The sequence below is a fragment of the Vanessa atalanta genome, chromosome 20 (genome assembly GCF_905147765.1).
Source record: "Vanessa atalanta chromosome 20, ilVanAtal1.2, whole genome shotgun sequence".
Lineage (NCBI taxonomy): Eukaryota > Metazoa > Arthropoda > Insecta > Lepidoptera > Nymphalidae > Vanessa > Vanessa atalanta.
Genome location: NC_061890.1, coordinates 3550182 through 3575445, shown reverse-complemented (window position 1 = coordinate 3575445; position 25264 = coordinate 3550182). Strand labels below are relative to the sequence as shown.

The window sequence follows — 25264 nt, the reverse complement described above, 5'->3', positions numbered from 1 at the left end:
AATCGTAAGGCTGTGTTTAATTTCAATGAAGTTCTGCCACTTGTGTATCCACCAACCCGCAATGGAGAAACGTGGTAGAATAAGTCCAAAGTCAAAGTCCAAACTTTCTTCTCAAAAAAGGAGACAAAGCCTTAGCCCAGCAATGAGACATTTACAGGTTACTTTTACTGTCACTATAAAATTTATTTGCTCTTTTACATCCTAATGACATTTTAAGTGCTTCCGTGAATTGCTATAAATCTGCTCAGCACTGTCCGTATTTTTGAATTGTGCTATGTCATGCCTATAAAATTGTGCACATAGTATTAATACGCAGTATGATAACCACTCTTGTGACTCGGGTTTGAATAGCATAAATCGTGATTTTATAGCGATGTTTCAGCCTACTTACAGTAATATGTGGGAATTTAAGATAAAGGTTTTCTACTGTTTTGCGGGTGAGAGATTTACCCACGCAATCCATTGTGCCATTGTCGATCCGGAAACGAAATACCATTAAACGAGGTTGATTGATCACGTAATAGTCTAGGCTTCGTCTGTAATCTCTTTGGAATTTTCCATCTTTATATGTATGTTATTGTACTTAAAAATATTGAAAAATATTTTACTTGTTTATTTACATACGACATCGACAAATCACAGAACAATAACTATTTGTCACAGTTTATCTTAATATTAATACACTGTGTAATTCGCAAAATAACTAGTCATACATAACAAATAATTAGTGATATTTTAAATTATTAAAATCAAAAATCAAAATATACTTTATTCAAGTAGGCTTTTACAAGCACTTTTGAATCGTCATTTAACAAACTATATTAAGTAAAGCTACCACCGGTTCACAATATAGATTCTATATTAATAACCGGCAAGAAACTCGGTAGTTACTCTATTAGTATACGTAAGTCTATTATTTCGAAATCTTCCAGTTAGGTTAATGGATTTCAATCACTGAGTTTGAATTGAAAATAATACATAACGTTTAAAATAAATTATAGACTTTTCATTTGTGTAATTTATTAAAAATAAATATATAAATATGCTTAGTTAGTTATATAAGTGTCAACAGAAGACTACACTGTTGACTATGACTGAATCACTAAACTGGAATACAACGTGAATTCTGTTATTAACAAATCGCTGTTGAACTAAGGAGAAGTATTTGACGTTACAATAAATCAATTTCTACTAATTTTTAGTATAGTATAACGCCTAGCATGCAATTGTTTACTCTTGTGTTATCAGTCAGACTATATATAGGTTGTATGGGAAGTATTCATTAATAAATAAATAAAAATGAGTTTCCTTGATTAGTAAATGTCATTAGTGATTAATTAGATATACCAAGTATCGAAAGCTGATATGGTTTAGTGGATAAAATACGTTTATCTTAAAGGATAATCGTAAAATATATTTTTCTAGCGAGCACACTTTTCTAATACTCCAAAATTCACTTCTAAAAATATGCCTCATGTATTTTACCAAACCACAGTCAAGTAACGTGGTCAAGTAAGGTGATAATCATCACCTGTTTTTAATTATGTTATACACTAGCAAACCGCCTCGGCTGCGCACGAGAGCAATTTATTAATAAAGTATATGATATATACATATTTTATACATATATAATTCAGAAATAATGAAAAACAATTTAGAATTGTATCATCTCATATCCGGAGATTGCCCCAACATACAAACAAACAAAGTTTAACCCTTTAGAATATTAGTAAAGATTAGTAGACATTCAATGTTCAAATGAGATAGTTTCAATATAAGTTATGCTCTGTTAAGTAATCGATATTAATTAACAAAATATCTTCTAACTCAATAGTTTTAGTGTTTACTTAGGCCCGATGTTCTTCATTACTTAACATAATATAGTTATGATAGTTAGCAAAGAACCCAGACATCAAGACAAGATACATACTGATACAATACGATTTACGACTGAAACAAAATTAAACGTGAATTGAACACATTTTGTCCTTAAAATTATAAAATAACTATTAGGTCGTGTTCTGCATTCATCGTATTTGGACTTGAGACTTACATGTTAAGTTTATTCTTCTTAGACACAGAGGAGTAGAATTTCTGATGTAATCGTTGACTTGAATATCCCTTCTATTATTCCAACGGTGCAACCGTTAACCGTCAGAGGTAACGAAAATAAATTCGAAGGCGTCCGTATCGAAGATCGCGAGCTCGAAGGGGAACTGACAAGGCAAACTTGTTTAATGTCGAGTTAATAATACTCGATAAAGCCTTCTCGAACAGTACTTAAAGAAAAACGAAAAGCAATAGTTGCGAAGGCTATCGTATACGAGCACTGTTATGCTTATCGGCTGCATCACCGGCGGACAATGTACAAAATAAATTCTTTTTGCAATATAAAACGGATCTTCCTGCAAATGAAACGAGATAGTGACCACGTATTGTTTCTTCTCTTAATTTAAAAAAGAAACAGTTGTTGTCCTTATTTCGTAATAATGTTCGCGTAGAGTCGATAATCGGTCGTCGATGTCGCTTTAAATTAATAAAAATAATAAATAAATTACTTTAAGATATACCCGTATCCGTTATTGGTTTTAAACTATTTATTTCTTGTGTGTTATGACCTATGACCTACTTAAAATTGTAAACAATCAAATTATATTTTTCTAAGCATATTTAACTGTACCAATAATTGTTTCTCCGTATTATTACAGTCTCACAATGAGAGGTATATTATGTCCAGCTGTGGGGCTGTGGACAATCCCACGTCATATCCCATAGTTCCATTGAAGTGTATACATTTCTCGATACCAACTAGCATCGTCATCATCCTCCTGCCCTCATCCCAATTTTACTTGAGGTTGGCGCAGCATGTCTTCTTCTTCCATACTTCTCTGTCGGACGTCATCTCACAAGTTACATTATTTCTAACCATATCGTCTTTCACAAAATCACTAACTAGCAAAATATCAAATTTAAGACTTGAATTGATTAATGTTTTTTAAAGTCAATCTCGTAGTTCGTATACAGCTGTAGCGGTCAAACGAATGTTAAGGAAGGATTATAACTTTGGCAATTAATGAATTTAAATATCATGATACAAATATTTTCATGCATGTTATACCTACATTACGTATGTTAGGTACATAAACTAGACCGAGTTATTTTTTTACACAAAAAATATACTAAAATTTTTTGACGCTTATTTTTGATTGCATCCGTTTTCTGATAAAAGCTTGAAATTTAACTTAACAAATTTTCTTGCATTAAGTAAATGCCATGCAAAATGAAAAATTTACGCATGATACAGAATTACAAAATGCTTTTAGTTGCACCTAACAAATTTTAGATTGTCAAAATAAGTTAAGTAATTTTAGTCAAATCATAAACGACTGCGTTTATAATTAAAAAAAAATTAAGGCCAGTCGAAATCGCAGCTAGCATTTTATCATTTCATTATCAGTGTTTGCTTATTACTCGATGACATTAATATTAGATATTTATAACTTTATCATACATCATCGCTACGCCAACGAGCAGTTAAGTTTTTTTCAAAGCAATCCGAAAGTTTTCGCATCTTTTCATCTCTTTCATAACGTGCTCCGGTTGGCGATCGGCCAAGTTTGTTTTTATTCAACGCTCCGTCCGATGACCATCTATTTGCGATTTGGCAAAACATAAACCATTGATGCACGTTTTCTTTCAAATAAGTAAATAAACTTTTTCCATCAACGAATTTCCACCTCCTCAGCGGGAGGTACGTGTGGCTCAGACAGGCCAGTCGAATACAGAAGCGAGTTCTCTCGGTACGTTACGAGATACTAGTTTGAGTTCAGACAGTGATGACTTGGTATCCAGTTTCGTTAAAATAAACGTTACGCGTTGATGATTTATATTTCCATAAAGACATTATTTTTAAGCGATTCTCATTACGTTAATTTCTGGATGTAGACGATTATTATTTTGTACCTCTGTAAATAACAAAAAGCACAAATAGAAACAGATGGTGTGAGATTTGGTTTCTATAGCTATCCATCGGTAACTCACGAATTTAACGCATCGCACCGCCCGGCACGCGCTCTCAAGTCGCAACCTGTGTGGAATAACAATAAAAAACAAACAACGCTCTGCTCTGCTACAGTTATACGCGCCCCCCACCCGCAACCTTGGCCTTCCCGGCTTTCCCTCGTCCCCCGCGCCGCCGACGCTGGCCCGCCACGTCACCATGCGAATGCTTCAAAGATAAAATGTGAAATCTTAATTTAGCAATTTCGGAACGGTTCTTCTTAGTCTTGCCGCTGGTGCAAGCTGAGCGTTCATTCCGTCTTATAGTACGTAACATTACTTATTGAGCTAAGTAGAACTTTCAATCTATTCATATCGATTCTCTGTGACATTATGGATTTAACTATAAACATTAGGAATTAATTACAAATAAATTTAATATAAAAGCTTTTATTTAGTTTGTATTGTTGTATAATGAATAATTATATAGCTTTTGTTACAATAATGTTGATACAGTAGTATGGCCTGCATTTTTTTGTTACGCTAAATTATAGTAAATTTTCAGTTAACAAAATAATTTCAGTTAATAAAATTAGATCCCGGATGTTGTTTAATCTTATATATTTTTATTAAAATACGTCTAGTACCGCTATCTAGGTCAATAAAGAATACGGAACAATAATTCGTTTAGTGATAAGTGAGTCTTCGCGAATGTGAGTTTCTTTTATGAGTTGGTTGGTATGGGTATTTGCGCTCATGTTTATTCACGGAAAATAAGTATTAACTACGTAAATAATTCAGCTTAGAGTAACTACTCTGAATCATCGGCTTTTGAGACCGATGATTAAAGAATGGACAATGAGTCTATTCGGTCACTTTAATCAAACGGGGCTCCTTTTAGTTCATCTACCAGTTCAGCCTTGTTTCATAGGTTTTTACGATGTATTGTATCTATTCAACACCTTACAAGGTATATCAATAGTAGGGTTACCAGGAGTTCGATAATCTCGGGATAGTTTATATATAAAAAACATAGATTGTTTGGTATTTGATTGTTACTATGTCGCTCTGTCAGTTACACGAAAAACTTTTTACATTTTTATTTTCTTAAACGTAAACATTTATTAGTTAATTTGTACAATAATTTCGCTTAATTACTGTCAGGAAATGCCAGATAATTTATACATCACATAATAGTTAAGATAGTTTTAATAAGCTGATGATCCTGTAAACTCATGAAACTTGAAGGTATATTGGTATAATATTCCTAACTTATAAATGTTGATTAGTGGTTGAATAGCTAAATAATGCTGTCTTCTACTTTTGCATTTCAAATAAATGATGTCGGAAAGAGAGAAATGGCTTTTATTAAATTGAATGTTTATTTATTTTCCGTTTCCACTCGCCCAATTTTCTATGTCTTGTCAACGTCAATCTTATCCTCAGCTTTTTTTAAATATGTGGTAACCGTTATCTCAAATACACGTTTTAATTAATATCCACGAACAAGAACGAAAAGCCTTGTTATTAAAATAATAACAAGGACTCGTTCGGTTAGATACCTAATTAGAACTTGAATGTGGAATTTCTTAAAATTCTCGAAATTAGAGCTAAGTGCAATATTATAATTTAATTTACTTTTAGATAAATAGTGTATCATTCTTCTATATTGTTGAAAACTAATCATTTATTACAAAATACGCCGAATGTCTTCTGTGGAAACTTAATATACCCACTCTTTGGTTATATATATGTTTTGACGTTTTTATATGTTCCTAGAAATAATGACATTTAATTCTGCTATTAATACATAGATAATACAAGGAAACAAGGTTAATGTCAGCCGATCAATCATAACTTCATTGATAAGAATATTGTCAATCGTGAAGTTGATCCACTCCAGTGCACTTGTGCATACGATAAGGCGACACACATCCATTCTCTAGTCAAGTGGCTCACCGTCGAATATTGCGCGTTTCATTCGAAATTAGGTTATGTTTTCCTTCCAATGTCCGACATTTTGATGTTTCTTAAAAGACTAGAATAAGTAGTTCACTGGTTAGATTTAAATAATATTAATATTTCTGTAAATAAGTAAGTAATATAATAAATAGGTATATTATCTTTAAAAGTACGAAAAAGCTATGACGTTTAAAAAGTTTTACATTTTGTACATATTGGTGATAAGGACGATAGAATAGTAAATACAAAAGATTTTAAACGAAGTATGATTCTATTACAACGTCGTAGTTAAACATGCTCAGCTCGAAGCGTGGAGTTGAGGAGGTCGTCCTCCCACTGGCCGCAGCCTCTGGCCGAGTGATCAGTAATGGACTTCAATGACTATTGATTAACGAATTGTATCTTCGTCGTTACAGAGACAGCTATGCCCGCGGCGGAGGCGGCGGCGCGGTCGGCGAGTACCGGTCCGGCGCGCGGATGTCGCTGTTGGGCTCAGCGTACTTGCCGCCGCCGGCGCCGCCAGCCCACCATCCGCCGCCGGCTGACCCGCCGCCCTTCAAGAAGATCCGCCTCGCCGCTGAGCGGCCCTCGCCTGCACCACATCAGCAGCTCAGGGTTGACACACGGGTACGGATCAGACGTTTTATTATTAATAACTATATAAAACAGTCGATTCCTCTAGTGTTTTATTATGGACAACTTACAAAACACCATTATAGGTTTTAAAATAAAGGTAATTACATTTTTAGCGTAGTGTTGTTTCAATTAAAAGTTATCACGGCATGTTATCAAGAAAGAACGATAATTTAAATACATAAACGTGTTTCTGTTTCTTTTCCGATATCATTGACAACCTTTTAAAATCTCATTAAAGATTGTTTCTTGTATGAAACCCTAAGCTTAAATTCAAAGTTTGTTGTACCTTTAACATATCCAATACATTTTAGTTTCGATAAAGTTAAAAAAAAACATATTTCACATAAATACAATTAGGTTATATTAAATACACAATTGTGTGAAAGCTTTAAGTATTGAGAGTTGGATGAGTACGTCATCCGTTGTTGTACATTGTATGTGTTTTCTACACATTTTCTGTCTTAAACATCAAAACTGTACATATATAGAACATAACATGTCTAGTGTGGTGTGCGTTTGTGTGTGTGAGTACATGTTATTACGTTACGTATTTCTCGAGTGTTACTCGATATTATAATTAAAAATTAAACTATTGAGAGTAAATAATATGGACAGCGGGCGCATTGAATCGAGCTCCATAAATAATGCGCTTCAATTGCTTTGCTTTAGATCTCCTTATGAAGTAGGTAATAAAATTGTCTGTTGACTAGTTTTACAACTTTTTCGTGCAGTATATTATAATATAGCTATTAATCCGAATGTTGACTGCCTCTATGGCTTAGCGGTCATTTCATAGCTTTAGATACCAAAATCTAGGGCACATTACCCTTATACATGTTTCGGTGGAAATTTATCCACTGTATCTATTGTTCCTAAACCTGAACGATTTCCGATTGTGTCGGATATGCCGTCCGATCGGATAATGAGAGTATTGTTATATTTACAAAACCTTCTTCTCAAAGGGAGAGGAGGCCTTAGCCCAACAGTGGGAAATTTACAGGCTGTTAATGTAATGTAATATACGCAGTATAACCAGTCGATTATCGTTATCATATTCAGAATAAAATGCAAACAGCTTTTTTGATAAATTACATGTGTTTATTGATTACACATACAAATTTAATTCTTCCAGGAGTCGGTTATGAACTCTTACAACAACTCGGTGGAGGTGTTATCGCCCAACCCGCCTTCCGAACCCACCATCGAGGACCAGAGCTTTCGGACAACAAAAGACGATCTACTACAGCAAATATCTAAGGTAAAAAAATGTTTACAATAAGTCATGGAGGATCCAAATTTTTTTGGAGAGTTAGTCACTCCAAAAACAACTTTGATCTTGAGGATTGGTTCTGTTTGACTGTTAAGTGGAGTGGTCAATACTTCATACAATGCTACTTCTATATTTATAAATGCATTTATTCACTCGGTGGTAAGGTTTTGCGCAAGCCCGTCTGTGTAGGTACCACTCGTTCATTATATGTTCTAATGCCAAACAGCAATACTTACTATTGTTTTGTTTCGGTTTGAAGGGTGAGTGCTAGTGTAACTTCAGGCACAAGGGACATGACTTCTTAGTTCCAAAGGTTGGTGGCTACGTATTGGCGATGTAAGGAATGGTTAATATTTAGAACAGCGCCAATGTCAATGGGCGGTGGTGATCATTTATCATTAGAAGGGCCGTTCGTCGTCCTTATAAAGATGGACAATGAACATGCTTTTATGTATATATATGTACTAAACAAAAATAAGTAAACTAGATTGCATTGTCACCGGTAACAAAAGTATGTTTTTTGTGGAAGTGGTTTTAAGTTCAGCAGCAGCGTAAGATTTTATACACTAACCGATTGCTGGGTATAAAAGTATCCATTACGGAAGCTAATTCATTATTTACGTTCAAACTTGGTTTGACAGATGTACAGTACTGAAAAGTCTTTTGATACTCACAGGGATCTGTGTATTTCTTAACGAACGAATCCGATTCAAGTTTTATCATATATTATATAAAACATATTAGACTTTCATAAACTTTGGAGTCGTATTTACGCTGGAAAGTCCTTCACATGCACTACATGTTGCCATGCTAGTCTTAAGTTTTATAAGTAATAGTACCTATCTATAGAAGATAATTATCAATTTCAGGTGGATCGAGAAATGACGCTGTCGGAGACGACGCTACTGAAACTGAAGAAAAAGCAAGAAGAATTGGAACAGACAGCGTCGAAGCCAGCGCGGGCCGAGGAACCGGAAGAGGCGCCGCCCCGGCATCGGAGTCTGGCTCAGTGTATATACGCGGACAACAGGAAGAGGGTACAGCATCCTCATAACAATTATTTCTGACCCTCAAGACCGTTTTTAAATAATATCATCGGAATCCATTAATTAATTAACAAAATATTAAACCATAAGTTTAATGAGCATTGATTATAATGAACTGGGCATCCAAATGTCCTCGTAATCAGTAAAACGTTTTATGCAAACTTAGACGATAACGAATACTTAAGTACCGTAGTGCCAGCCGTAACGTGCGTGTGTGCCCCGCAGGCGGGCGCGGCGCACGCGGTGCTGGCGCACCTGGGCCCGCCCGTGCTGTACCCGCTGTACAACCAGCCGCAGGACACGCTGGTGTACCACGACAACATCCGCCGCCACCGCGCCTTCCGCAAGCGCCTCGCCGACCACCTGCGCCGCCTGCGGGCCGAGGCGGAGAAGGTACGGCCGCCGTCCTCAATCATATATCCTAGACTGTCGGTACGCTTGTCAGAGATCTCACGCCTGTGAGGATCCGGGGAAGTTCGTCGTTATTGTGTTTTTACAAGTATTCTTGCTTACAAATTTATATAAAAACTTTTTTCATTAAATGATCATTATCATAGTCCTGTAATTGTACATTAAGAAAGCAATGATTTGACAATATACCTCGTTGCCTTAACTTGGTAACAATTTTTACGTTTAATTTAAATATTTTCAAAATTCTCAGTAGCAATTTTTAGTCAATGACAGTTTCTATATACTGAATGACTGTAAAGAAAAAATGATTTACAAGATTTCTGTTCACATGTAGATCAACACATCAGGGACACGTTTAAAATGTTTGTCAATTTCCAGCGCGAAGATGCGTTAACAGAGGAGTACAGCCGGCGCGCCTCGGAGTGGATGAGGCGCGTCGAGCGACTCGAGCTCGGGCAGAAGAGGAAAGCCAAGGACGCCAGGAACAGGGAATTCTTCGAGAAGGTAACCTGGAACATTCCTTATAATATCTATTTACGATACGACCACGGGTGATACACGTTAGTATATCGGTTTGTTTTATATTTGAGAAAAAGTTTTAGGTTTGAAGTTCATCAAGACATTTCATTAAATATAGTATTTTGATATGAAGCGTTCGGACGTTGAACTCTGTCGAATCTTTATGTTCAGATAACAGCAGGCCGATCCCAAATAAATAGAATAAAAGCGAGCAAGTTTATTGAACTTTGAAACAGATACTAGATATTTTCATCTTTTCCTCGTCGTTTGTGGTAAACATTATCACGTGTGTCTACACAAAAATATGTAATTAGGAACGATTACGTGTAACGATACAAGTTAATTTATAATTTATTCCTGTTATTGTCGTCGCAGCTACTGTTTTATTGCCTTTTCGTTTTAATTAAACAATTGCCACCGGAAGACGACTGTACACTTACTATATTAATAAAAAAACCCAGTTGGAATTATATACATTGAATATACTTATATCTACTTGGCGAGTCTGCGCGTAATGTATTGCTATTACGTATCGTCATTCGATTTTCGAGTCATAGAGAGCTCATTAAGTGATGTTAAAAATTAGCTCGATTCTGGCCTCTAAATTAATTACGTTTACAAATCTAAATTTGACTTTCGGGGTTAAAATGAATAGAAGAATGTTATTGTTCTGTTCCATTATAGATTTAATTTTGTTTTTGGTTAAGTTTAAACGCCAGAGATGTGAAGGTCAAACTACGGGTTAGTCCATTAAAAAATTTCGGCGTTTTTCCGTCGAAAAATTCTCAGTAGTAGCTCAGAGTTGTACGTATATATCGACGTATATCCTACGTTAAATTGTTGTTTTGTTTTAAATTCATTAACCTAATAAACCACGTGTCATCCCCGTACGTACTAAATAAGTAACATATCGTTCGAATTTAATGCTATCTCGTCCATAATAAATGTCATTTGGGTCATCGCGTACGAGCCGAGATTCGGCTCGGCTCCGCAGAAAGCTATCAAACGCAACCCCCCCGCAGGTGTTCCCCGAGCTGCGCAAGCAGCGCGAGGAGCGCGAGCGCTTCAACCGGCTGGGCGCGCGCGTCAAGTCGGAGGCCGAGCTGGAGGAGATCGCCGACGGCCTGCACGAGCAGGAGCACGAGGACAAGAAGATGCGCTCGCTCACCGTCGTGCCGCCGCTGCTGCGCGACCCGCGCGAGCCGCGCCCGCTGCTGCTCGACACCAACAGTGAGTGTGCCCCCCTCGCCCGGCGCCCCGCGCCGCACCCCACCCCCACGCCCACACCCCGCGCTGACCGCCCGCTGTCCGCAGAGCGCTGCATGGACATGGAGGCCGAGTACCGCGGGCTGCAGCTGCGCAACGTGTGGACGCAGCCCGAGCGGGAGCTGTTCCGCGAGAAGTACCTGCAGCACCCCAAGAACTTCGGCCAGATCGCGTCCTTCCTGCCGAGGAAGAGCGTCCGGGATTGTGTTAGGTACGCAGAGCAGGATGTGTGCTACGTCTGCGATCTGATCACTTATTAGATTTACTACTACGACGTGCAATCCACCGTGGATGTGATTTGCAAAATGCAAAATTTGCAATGTATATTTAACTTTTAAGCACATAACATATACTGACAATATATATATATATATATATATATATATATATATATATATATATATATATATATATATATATATATATAGTGGTGGCAACTAGAGGCACTCTAGAGGCGATTCAAAAATATCAAGATACTCTGGCTAAAAATTCTCACTAACAATTTGTAGTCAATGACGGTTACTATATATATATCATCATCATCATATATAAATTAGTAAAGAACTATTTGTAGTATGTTATAAAGCAGAAGTATTAGGAAATCGCAAGAGATATTTAAATTTGAGGTTTGCTTATCCTTACTCCTACTGCCATTGGAACATACGTTATGATTTACTTTACTACAATAACTGATTTCCGACAATATTTTTAGTACTATCTGAATTGTATTCTAGTATGTATGTAGAGATAATTTTAGTTATTTTCTGTAATTCATGCTTTAAGGCTACTACCAAAAAACAAGAAATTAACAAACAATTAATTCGCTGGAGTCCAGATATATTTCAACTGTTATGATTGTAGAACTGTGTTTGTTAAATTTGATAATATTTATTCTATATGACAGTTCGTTTTTCTTTATTACTGGTCTGTGTCCGATTATCCGAATCGACTCCGGTCCCAGTTAATTCGGATAATCGGCGTTCTACTGTATATATATATATATATAGATTACAATCGAAGAAAGAATAATGTAACTACAGGCACAAGGGACATAACATCTTAGTTCCCAAGGTTGGTGACCCACTGTCAATGTAAGGAATGGTTAATATTTCTTATGGCCCATATGCTCGTCCGCCAACCTACGCTATAAAAATAAAAGATAAACAAACCTTAGATTTATGTATGAAATTTTCTAATATTTCATCTGTGTTATGCGTTATAAACAGTTCTTGATTAATATTTTTATTTATAATGCAACATTTTACTTAATTTTACTTCAAAAGTGCAAAAAGATATTGAATATCCTAGGTCATTCAAGCTCTCGACAGTGATATCGTCAATTCGATGTTAAATGTTTTTATTTGGCTTTTGTCTTCTCGCCGTCGGAATTGGCTATACGTCTTTATTAAAATGACGACTGGCCGACGAATGAGCTGTAAAACGTTAGTTCAATTATTTTCATAAGTAAATGAAATGTTCCATTTACTTCTTATTTCACAAAATAAAGTTATGATCTCGTAAGCGATCTCCTCGAACGATTCAGAAACTATCGAATCGCTTTTGCCGCAGTAGCGATGGATTTCTCTTACGAGGCACTTAATCCAATGTTATCCATTTTTTTTGTTTTTCTCAACAGACTCGGTACTGTGATATATTTCCAACAATTAAATTAAAAATTGTTTACAATTAGCCGAATCATTTTATTCTTGTGAGCTGTTTTACGAACTGTGTACTTTCGGTAATGTCCTCTTCCGTGCACAGGTTCTACTATCTATCGAAAAAAGCAGAAAATTACAAACAGTTACTACGAAAACCGCGACCGAGGCGACACGCGAGGCCGAGGCCAGCGCCGGAGCCCGAACTGCCTGCAGGTGTCACGACGAGATTGCAACGGTCGCAAGGTGACTATAATATACATTTTGTTATTTTTAATTATTTTGACGGTATGATTATACAACATACACATACACGTGTCGTTATTTTTCTAATAGGACCTTAACGGTCTCAACAGGTGTACTGGCTGCACTAAAAAAAACATGCCGTGCATACCGCTCGACGTTTCGCCGTAAACTGAGAGCATGCAGAGCCAATACCACGAACTTTGTCGCTATAAATCCCTTTGACGTGCAGTAAAATCCTTGCATAGCTAATCCTTTCGTCAAATCCTTTCCACTTCGCGTATTAAACATAACATCGACTAAAAATACATGGGATTGGGCCAAGCACATATATAAATAAATTCATAGACAATTGTCATCGTGGGTTTTTCAGTATTTGTAAAGAAATGTTTCTAAAAATTTGTTTTTAATCTAATCCTCACCCTAAGAAAATAGTTAATTGCAACTTATATTTTATACTGATGCAATATGGCTTTATTTATTCATACAGTGTCATCATTTTTGATAATTACTATTGGTTATATAATATCAATATGTTAAATGTAATATATGTCTTCTATCACTCGAACTGAAAAATAGTAACACATGTAGTGTTCCCCGCACCAGGCTCCCGCGCGGCCGACAACAAGGAGCAGAGCATGGAGGAGATGGCGCCGGACCCCACGCCCGTCAACTGCATCCCCGTGCCGCCCCCCTCCGCCGCGCCCGCGCACGCGCACCCCGCCCGGTACGTGCACGCACGCACACGCACGCACACGCACACGCACCCATACATAATATACACTCCTTCTAAATACATTATTTATACGAGATCATTATTAAAGCTAAGTTATACATAACTTTGAATGTGTAGTTCATAATATCATTATTTAACACTTGTATTTACACATTAAAATAACAATTCTGACTTCTAAAATATTGTAATGTATTAAACGAACACATTCGACGAACAAAACAACAATTATACGTCAATATTTAGGACATATTTAATTTATTTAAAACCATGTGTTATAATTTAGGTAATATCTGATTAGTTTTTACAGCATGTCGATACAATTCTCCTGTAATTTATATCTCGAAAGCGCGTATAACTAAAACGAGCGCCATCTAACTTTCATTCATGGAACTTTACGAGATTATTTTGCGACGACAATAACGCCATCTCTGTTCACTTAAAAAAACTGCGAAGCTCAAAGCCGCATATCAACAAACTGTAGTCCGGTATCTCCAAAAAGTTCCATCTAAATTCCTCTAATTACTGCTAGTATTTTCATATTATAGTAACGGTATATTAGGATAATACTTTAATGAAATACAAAAAGGTATTTCAAAGTAATTAATTTCATAATGTCTATGTGGAATTTATGGATTATTCCGTTTGTTTTAATATATTTGTTAGTTCATAAGTCATTAGCAATATTTCATTTGGTTTCATGGCAGTCCGTAGAATAATTTAAAACATATTTATGTAATTATTCTATGTATGTACTGATTGTACGGAAATTATGCAGTGGTCGAAATTTGAAAAACATATTGATAACACTAACGCTCGACAATGTCTCCCGAGCAAAAATAAATGGAAACACTTGATAAATAGAAGAGAAAACGGTCAAGCAAAAGGGTAATGGCACCAATTACTGACTGTATGATTGAATTCTACATAATTGTCATCAGTGAAACTATATGGGTTCTAAGATGTTAATACTTACAGATTCCACAATTATAAATGCGAAAGTTACTCTGTCTGTCTGTTACTCTTTTACGGCTGAACCACTGAACGGAATTTTATGAAATTTGGTATGAAGCAAGCTTGAACCCCAAGAAAGGGTATAGACTTTTTTACGATCAACATCTAAAACACGAGTGATGCTGTAATTAGTTTCTAATAACGACATAATATCCCAGTCAATGGTTAAATAATGTACTGTGAAATGTCACATGTTTTGATGTTTCGATCTAAGAATGTGATATTAGTCAAAATCAAAATAGGCTTTTACAAACACGTTTGAAACGTCGTTTTACACAAATGTATTAAAAGTAAAGCTATCACCAGTTCGGTGTAGATCCTACCAAGAAGAAACGGCAAGAAACTCGGTAGTTGTTTTAAAATATAACCATATAACTATTTAAAAAAATGTTCATTGTCTAAAATCGAATTACAATAGTATATTTTGGTCAAACAATGTCGGAAACGGCAGTAATGTCAATAGCATCGAGCTGGCTTTTTAATTACGCCGTGTCAACACAACGCTATGTATTATTCAATACGGGTGAGATGAGGCGGCCAGGGATCCGTCGACTGTCGCTCGGTGCTATGTTAAATCGTTGAAATTAATTTTAATATTAATAAAGATACGTATTGCGTCGATTGTTGATATAAAACTATTAATAAATGTGAAATATACATATACGGATTATAAAATAGGCCCTTAAAGTATATTTATAAACTTTATAAAATATTCTTTAATTAAGTAGGTTCATAAAATCATTTTTGAATCGTCATGTTACAATGTTGAATTAAATTTTAAGCTACCGCGGCAATAGCCATTCGGAAAGTCACTCAGAAGTTACTCTTTTCCACCATTTTAATGATTATAGTATGTCAGTGAGCAACAATTTTTTATATATCCTGCCTAGAAATTCATATCATATTCATAAATTTCATTCAATATGCCTTATTTATCCATGTTTTTTTTTTCATATTAGCTTTAATTGTTTTTAAAGGCCAAGTTAATATTAATAAGTTCTAAATGTGCATATCTGATATCTATACTATTATTTAATTCCTTATTTCGAAGTGAAACGTATTTGACCGCCATTTTTGACGATTTTAGAACCTTTTTATAACAATCCTTACTTCATATGATTTGACGCGCTTTGATTTTATTTATTGCCGCACATTGCCGCAGAATTTATACACAGTTTTAATTTTCTTAATTTGTGTTTAAATAATTTCGTCTCTGAAAAAAACCCAGTGATTATTTGTGGGTTATGATTAAATTAAATTTTGTATAAAGTATGTATATGTATGTGAAACTGTCAACCTCCACCTGAGCGAGTTGTAATATGCTTCAAATCTTCTCTTTAAAAGAGAGACTATACTTATATATAGGCATATAATAAATATGTTTGTTTAAGAAGAAAATGAATGATACAAAACTGACGTATGATCGGTGTAGTTAGTCTTTAGAAATGTTATAAATACGTTACGACCTCCGTGGTCGAGTAGTGTGTACACCGGTTTTCATGGGTACGCGACTCTGGGGTCCCGGGTTCGATTCTCGGTCGAGTCGATGTAGAAAAAAATCATTAGTTTTCTTTGTTGTCTTGGGTATGGGTGCTTGTGGTACCGTCGTCACTTCTGATTTCCATGACAGAAGTACTTTAGCTACAAACATTGGGTTCAGAGTAATGTATGTGATGTTGACTTATTTATTTATAAATGCGTAAAACAGTATAGGTAGTATAGGTAGTCCTAATTTGTAATACACACACCAAAACACCGTAACAGAAAGTCGGGCTCCTCGGGAAAATAGTTGTGACCTGGCATAATATACAAATCACTGATTAAATATTATTTACCTAATTCGTCATCAACTACACTATCTTATTAATTAAAAGGTAGCGTAGTTATTTCTCAAAATTCCGTTCGAAATCTAATCTCCATAAAACGTTAAACAGTTAACGAAAAAGGGGTATTCCGTAAGCTCTCGTCCGCTGTTTGCTCTCCACTCTCCGATATGAACTTCAGATCGGACCGATTTTTCTTTATTCTTTACATTAACCGTTTAAAATTCATATTCCCGTCCAATTCACTTAAGCTCCCCGCAGATGAATTACTTATAAATTGTATCTTAATGTTGCCATCTCTTATATTTTAAATATTGGAGAAAATCTAGCATACAATATAAATAAAAAAATATATTAATTCATAAATTAGTCACACTATCGACGCTTTTATTTCGCGCCGTTTTTGTCTTTGTTTATGTTATAACTAATTCAATTGTATTTAATTAATCATCTGTGTAACTTTATTGTTGGAAAAAAGTAACAAAAGATTCTTCGCGTTAAAGCCTACATTCTGAACCGGTTTTCATTTTATTTAATATTATAAAACGACATCTGAGCCTACGCGAATAAATTATATTTTGATTTAATTAAGTTATTAAACTACTTTAACATCGTTAATTGCATGCACTGGTGATACAGAAATGAATGGATGAATATAATTTTTGAGATTAGCTGTAACTAACAAACATAGCTACTGTATGAAATGACACATCATACAAACATACACTCAAAGCAATTATCACCAACGTAATAATAATTAAATAAAACACTTAAATTAATGGAATATGAACTTTATACATCAAATTGACGTTAAATTCGTTATAATTTGTATAAATAGGTTATTTTTTTACTCTAAATGTTTGAACAAGTAATTGAAAACGATTACTTCTACAAATATTATATTTTTAAAAATATTAAATTTAATCATATTTAAAATGGACTTTGAAATATCAATTACATATTTAAACATATCGTTGAGTGCAATAAAAATTAAACGTTTGTTTACCGAGCATTGAGTAGCGATCCCAATCAATTTTAATTATTTTTTTTTATTTATGGTGACAGTAATAATAACATATACCTCAAATTTATACCGATTCAAAACTATATCACTGTGGTCAAAGTCACGACGACTGCGAATGAAAACTAATCACATATTTATACCTACATATATAATATTATAACGCTAAAGAGTTTAACTATACTAAACTCATCCCGCCCCCCCTGACATAAGCATAAGCTATATATAAAGCGTGGCTTTACGCGCTTATGTCAGCGGTTAACAATCCGATTTAAATAAAAGTTTTTTGCGGTAGATACCCCTTGATCTCAGAATCGTGAATCTCAAACGCCAACTAACTATGAAACCGCTTCAAATTTAATGCGGCTGATAACGTGGATACAGTAATTACATTACTTGTAGAAATGATATATATTTCAATTATACGATTCGTAGACAATCAAGTGAAACGTAAGATTTAATTCGCCTGTGTTTTTAAACATTGATGATGATGACGTCATAATACTTCTTAAATTCAAATTCAATCGCAAAAATACTTTATTCAAGTAGGCCTTCACAAGCAGTTCTAAGTCATTACCCTACGCGTTGACACACATGATATCTGAATTGTTTTGTCCGCTATGTCTAATAACATTAGTTGCTCACCCTTGTATTGGGACTCGGCACAACAGATACTAGAGATATATAACGTTCAAGAAAGAATATATAAAATATATTCGTTGCGAAAAAATTATGTGATTTCATTCGAGTAAATATAACATCAATTGGATGAAGCTATGTAAATAAATAGCTTTCCCTAAATTATATTCATTTCAAACGAGTGTTTCATCAATGAATCAAATAAAAAAACGTCCCGCTCGCCGTCTCCCGAGGGAGGGGAAGGGGGAGTTGTCAATAGTACAGGAATAATAATGCTGCGATATGCGTGTGTTGACATTCACTCTAGCTATTATTTGAGGAGGATCCCGGGGGATGCGTTGTTACCAAAATTGGGATCGCTTGTCGATGTAAAATACAGATTAGCCTGGATATATCGTACGGCTTCACAAATACCCTCGTGGTCTATGGCACGAATAAAATAAAAACAAGATTGTTTGTTGTAATAATAAAATTAATTGAATGATGAATGAGTCAAACAACGTAGCCGAGTAACGACAATGATTCAACTCATCCCCTCGTCTTCAACACTGATTGTTTTAACTATTTGACTGCATAGCAAGCAAAACCAGCGTAGGGTAGGCGCTGGTTTTGCTTGCTACGAATAAAATAATCAATTTTGTCATATATAAATCAAGTTATTTTCATTATTAAAACTACACAGGCTCTAATGATTCGTTATTGTATATCGATGCGAACACCGATATCGATAGCAGCACATCCCTAGCCAACTCACCGTGGTTGTTTAGATTTTTACGCAAACAGCAGCGGCCCATCTTTCTAATTGCCTTAATTAAAAGCACCAATCGTGGAAGCGAAACACGGGAAATCAGAAAAAGTTACACTTTTATTTCATTGACATTACGATGGAAATATTACAAATTATATTAGATATTAATCTAATTTTTAAAATATTAATTATTCGTGAACTGTTTTTCTACTCTGTGACGGTGATGTGTATTTTGAGGTTTGATAGTCTATACATCCATGAATTTACATACATTATACATATATATTTTTAATCAATTTTTAACATATTCCCTTCGCTAATGTTTTCTCAAGAAGTATAATAATAATAGGATTAAATATTTAACAGAGACAGATAATCCATCTAATACTAGCCCGGGAGACTATTTGTAAGTGGGAAGACTTTGTACGGATAATACAAATATTCCCCCTTTATGGTTGAAATTTCGAAAAATTCCTTTTTAGCGAACTAACGACATAATATTTAGCAGTTAGCCAGTCAAACGATTTTATATTTATTACTTGTACGAGAAGACTACAGCAAAAATATATAGGAAGCTATAACAATAAACACGTTCATGCAATAAGAATCGTTTGAACGCCATTATTGGAGATAAAACTAGGGTAACTCCCGGTAAATATCAGAATGTATACTTAATTCATGAGCTGGAAAGTTTGTAATGTTGAAAACGCTAGTCGTAGATCTAAGGTCTATCAGTCGGACTTTTTTTTCTTCTAGCCCTTGGTAATCGATGTATCGATAATAGTATTTAGATACCTTCGCAACACCATAAAGAGCGAAGTCGTTACCATTAACGTTTCTGAAACTCCGGAGCATATTTTTCTTAATAATTTACCATAGGTGAAACAGAACCTATCTTGCATTTTTATGTTATTTCTACGATTATATATATTATAATGATTTTCTTTTAATAAGTAGTAGTCTATTAACTTCTTTCTTTTAAAACTATTAATTAAATTGCATTGCAATTGCATGGTAGTGATCTCTAGTAAGTTATAAATAAGCGTGGGTACACTTCAGTTCAATTATACGACGCTATTTAAAAACTACGAGTGAAAGCGCGAGGCAAAACTAGGTGTACGTATAAATCGTAGTTGAGTATTTTCAGTAACGACAGCAATCCGACACGACCCAGGACTGTTAGCTCAGCCTCCCCGTTAATTACGAGCTACGCTTTAATTGGTCGAATTTTAATTACCACCGGATTTCGGGTTGCGATCGCAGATTGTTTAACGATGGAGTTAAAAAATAAGTTTCATTTTAAATATTATTATTAGAATTTATTATCTGTTATTGTTTCATGTTTAAAGATATGAGTAAATTTGGTTGAGTTAAAATCAATGCTTGATTAATTTTAATGATAGCAGAAAAAAATGAAACCAAGCAAAAAAAACCCATTAAGTTTAATATAATTAGTTCTTGAATGAATATAAAAAAATAATTTATTATTAAAGAAACTCATTGAAATGAGACAGCATTTAAAATAATATGAAAATCAACACAACACACATTTGAACTGATTAATGCGATATTACACAAGTGCAAACAGCGCAGGAGGGAGAGGGGGTAAGGCAAACATAATTAGCGCAATTCGCCACTCTTTATATTAACCAATTACCCTGAGGCTCCCCCCACCGGGAGAGTTAATAAACTGCGGACGAATATAATACAATTAATTCTTAAGTATTCACATTACGTGATTACAAATTTATATTAATAGTTTTAAATTTTTTTAGATATGAATATAGTAATGTCTGGGTATCGACTGTCGCTGCGGTGTGTGTGCGTGTATACACATTGATACTGATTGATTGTTTGCTCTAGTATAAGTTTTATACAAGAAGAATATATTTTGCACTTAATTTAATGTACTTATTATATGGAAATATATTTTAATAACTAATGAATGTTTATACAGGTCGGAATTAGATAGAACACCTCCCCTCCCTCCTTCTCCGCCGCCCGCTTCGTCAGCGCCGCCGGGACCCGTGGCCAGCACGACGAGCGACAATAGCGAGATGAGTGGACCAAGTACGATCGGCGGCTCAAGCGAACTGATCGGTTCTTGTGGACTAAACGGTTCCAGTGGACTGAACGGTTCGAGCGCACTGAGTGGTTCAAGCGGATATAGCGGTTCAAGTGGACTAAGTGGTTCAAGCAACTTGAGCTGTTCGAGCGCGATGAGTGGTTCGAGCGCTTTGATTGGCTCCAGTGGCATGAGTAGTAGTGGGAGTATGAGTATATCTAATGTATTTACGAGTACTAGCGGAGTGAGTGGTTCTAGTGGATTAAGTGGTGCAAGTGTAGTGACTTCTAGTGGTGTCTATTCGAGTGGGCTATGCGTACCATCAGGTGTAGCGTCACTGGGTAGTCCAGCTCCACCAGCTACGCCGCCGGTGCCCGAAACTCCATTACCGCCCTTACCGGAACTACCACCAGCTACCGTCGCGACGATTACAACTACCGTTATTACTGTGAGTGATTTTCAATTAAAGCATAAATGTCTCAGTTTTTTTCTTCATGACTACCTTTATAATTTTGCAAGTTTCCTAAGTTCTGATGTTCAAGCAATTACTTAAAACTAGTTTATAATCTAAGGCTTGAATATTTTTTTTAGAAATAGAACTACAGTACGTACCCAGTCATCAAATATATTACCACCATACAGCAGAATTCAGTATGGTTGTGTTTCGGTTTGAAGGGTGAATGAGCCAGTGTAACTACTGGACATAACATCTTAGTTCCCAAGGTTGGTGGCGCATTGGCCATTGACCATTTTACATCAGGTGGCCCATTTGCCCGTCTGCCTACCTATTATATATATGTATATATCCACCTAAACAGTTTGATTCCACAAATCGCGACCACCAAAGCCCAGAGTGGTTTAACCCACTCGGGCCACGTCCAACAATGGTAGCCTCTCATTCTCACGCTGTGCCCGTTGCCCTCAGACGACATGCGTGTCGAGCGGCGGGGGCGCGGTGTCCACGTCGTCGGGCAGCGCGCCGCCCACGCCGCAGCCTGCGCCGCCACCCACGCTCACGCATCCCTCGCCAACTCCTGAACCAGGTTAGTACCCTCACTCTCCAATCATGTTGACAATTGACGAACGGGCCCCTGGATACGATTCGAGTCCATCTTCCGTCAATCACGTGACATCTTGAATCTTTTTAATTTTTTGTATACTATGGTATTTTTTAAAAACGATTTCGGAAGCTACATATTTATGTCGGCTGATTGTAACACATTTTATAAGATGTTTAAAAGTGTTCTCGGTTCAGAGATACGGGGCACGTGTGTAGATGTTGCTCTAATGGAATAGATTGCTTCCATTTTTGTGGGTTAAATTGGTTGTACATAATGAACTTCTTTACGATCTAACGAAAGAAAAAGGAACAAATTGAGCTTGTTAGATGACTTATGTTAATAGGAAATGACTTTTCGGATTAGTTATTTAGTCAATATTATTAGTCAATTATTATTAATTAATAAAGTAAAGTTATACATGTTTACATATTAGTTAATCTATAATATATAGTAAAAAAATATTTTATAAAACGAAATAGCACCACACAAAAAGTTCTCGGAATTCCCATTTTTAATCTATCAACAATATTTGGACTTGAGCTGAGGGATCAGTCCGACTAACGATCTCGATTCATGTAGTACATTAGACTCCAGGCTAATGCTACAATCTGTATGTCTCCTTGTCACGGATAGACCAACAATCTTTATCATATATAAAACTTACGTTGTGGAATTTATTTTAATATTATTTACTATTTTAACGAAGAAACAAGACTGAGTACTTTTTTTTAATAGAAAGGATTTACTGTTGCTGTACAAGTTCGAAAAATGAAATGTTAAGTTATAAAAATATGCCTTGTATGTAGTTTAGTTTCGGTTACTTGAAAAAAATTAGCTTGTACATAATGAGATCATCTTGGAAATATACGAGACCAAGCTCTACCTATAGGTTCTTATAAGGAGAATAAGTTCTAGCCATGTTGAATTTTAATTATATTTAATTAATCTACCATAATTTTATTCTCAATAATTAAAAAAAATACATACTTTTGAGTACGTATATTAAATTTTAATTCGGCGTTTGTAGTTGGATTTCGAAATTCAAGAAGATTAGGATCTCAAATTAAAACATCATTTAATTATCATACGTAAACATTTATTTCAACAACGGTAACTAAATTAATTTAACCTACTGCGCTCCCACACTCGCGACACCAACGAATCACACGTTCTAAGATCACGCACTCGACGTGGAGGGCTCCGGCGAGTTCTGTCCCGTGGTCGTCTCCTCGGCGTGGCACCTCTTCCTGTGCTTGTGCACGAAGTAGTAAGAGGGAAACTTGGAGCCGCACGTCTTGCACGGGTAGTAGTGTATGGTAGACCGGGTTTGAGCTTTCTTGTGGCGGCAGGCCCATTCGCGTTCCGACGTCGGCTCCTGCCAGGCCACGTTCAATACACGGCTAAATTTCACCGGCCCGTCGCAGCACGCGATGTCCAGCACGGTGCTGCTCTGATGCTTCGGAGGATCGGAGGGCTCGATGCGTTCTACGTCGAGTTCGCTGGATGTAGTCGATGACGGTGAGGGTGGTGGTGGTGATGACGGAGGAGACGGCGCTCTCGCCCGGCGCGGCACGGGTCTGTGTGCGCCGGGTGGAGGTGCCGGTCTCGCCACGCAAGGACTGGGTCCGAGCCACGCACGGTACAGAGACAACATCCTCGTTTCGCTGCTGACGGCGAACTAAGCGCGCGGCTTGCTATCTCCACTTTATATACACTCGCTCTCCCGAAAGTTTGCGTTGAAAATGTTGGACGTCTTATGGAAACGCGATTAAATATTAACGTAGGAATAATGAATGCGAAAATAATAGGGTTTAGTTTTCGGGGACGGCTCATTATAAAAGTGGCCTATTGAATATGCGACATACAAAACCGTCAGCCCCGATATTTTAATTTGTTAGAATCGCGAGGGGCGTATTTTATAAAATGTAAATACGAGATCTCGACAAAGCACTTGACATTTTTTTGTGAATCTCGATCCACAATGGCGTATAAAATATTCCTCTCGGCATAATAACCGGCGAGTGTCTGTGAGTCGGCAAACACTTAATTCACTTAGAGGTCCCCGGGGCCGGCGGACCTTGTTCCACACCGCTCCATTGAGAGTTAAACACCGAATCTAACTAGTATTCATAACTGTCTTTTGTTAAACAACTTCAGATTTTAGGTAAATTAGCCGGCCTTATTAACTTTGGTGATAACTTAATTGTGATGGATCTCTTAACGTTGTATATCGTCACTCTGTATCGAGGGAGGGTATAAAACTATTATAACGAACATTTCAAGTGAAACGTCACATTTTGAAATGATATTAAAAAAGCAGCAAAACGAAGTTGTCCGTATTATAACAAAAGGACCGAACATTCGTCGTATAAAATCTTAGAATGTCTCTTTACAATGACTACTTTATTATTCAAAGCTATTATTTCCCTGAGGTTGAGTTTTTCTTACATTTTTTATATTCAATTAATAAATAAAATATGTCAAGGAGATTCTTTGTATAGGACTGACAAACGGAAAGATATGTTATATCCCTTGTGAGTAATATTTGGCATGTACTTAAATAAGAAGAAGAAGAAAAAGTTTTAGCATTAAAATATTACGATACAGCGAATGTCCAGTATAAGTTTCCCAGCCAAACATTTTACATATTTTTTAACAATTCCATCAGGACATCAAATCAACATTCGCAGCGTAGCGGGCTTATCCGCGTCATCCGTAATCCTGGCTCCGGTGACGTCCACGTTCACACGGAATACCAAATCAAGCCTGTCTCTCTTTAAAAGGGATATTTGCAGAGCTTTGTCCCAAAATTACGGCTTTCGAACGCTATTATGATTGTGAAAGTGTTATTATATGATGATAATTAAATAGCAACGTACACAAAAGTCTTCTCTCGCATTTTTTTTTATTTAGTTACGTTTATTTTCGAAAGTGATTTCATTTATAAACGATAAAAAATACATCTACGAAGATTCAGAACTTTGTTCATGTCATTTGAAAATGAAATAGGACTGTATCAATTCATTTTAATATGATCGAAAACGATATAAATTCAACAGAGCCTGAACGTTTAATCTGCAAGATGTCTCCCCCGTGTTTGGTCCGGGTAAACGTGGCTGTCAGTAGCTCGTTAAATTGTCACGCTCGGCATAA

The 25264-nt window shown here is 36.0% G+C and overlaps 1 protein-coding gene across 6 annotated transcripts in view; it reads left to right on the top strand.

Annotated features, from left to right (window-relative positions):
* LOC125071855 overlaps positions 1-25264 on the top strand; it is a 110905-nt gene that overhangs the window by 74956 nt on the left and 10685 nt on the right. For 5 of the 6 annotated variants that reach the window (XM_047682263.1, XM_047682261.1, XM_047682262.1 and 2 more), the window contains 11 exons: positions 6378-6588; positions 7730-7855; positions 8737-8904; positions 9139-9306; positions 9703-9828; positions 10866-11073; positions 11158-11320; positions 12871-13010; positions 13614-13734; positions 20943-21498; positions 21976-22093. In XM_047682263.1, coding sequence (XP_047538219.1) covers positions 6378-6588; positions 7730-7855; positions 8737-8904; positions 9139-9306; positions 9703-9828; positions 10866-11073; positions 11158-11320; positions 12871-13010; positions 13614-13734; positions 20943-21498; positions 21976-22093 — 2105 coding nt within the window. Of the gene's footprint in view, positions 1-5893; positions 5991-6377; positions 6589-7729; positions 7856-8736; positions 8905-9138; positions 9307-9702; positions 9829-10865; positions 11074-11157; positions 11321-12870; positions 13011-13613; positions 13735-20942; positions 21499-21975; positions 22094-25264 lie in introns of those variants that run through there. The other variant, XM_047682264.1, reaches the window with a different exon arrangement.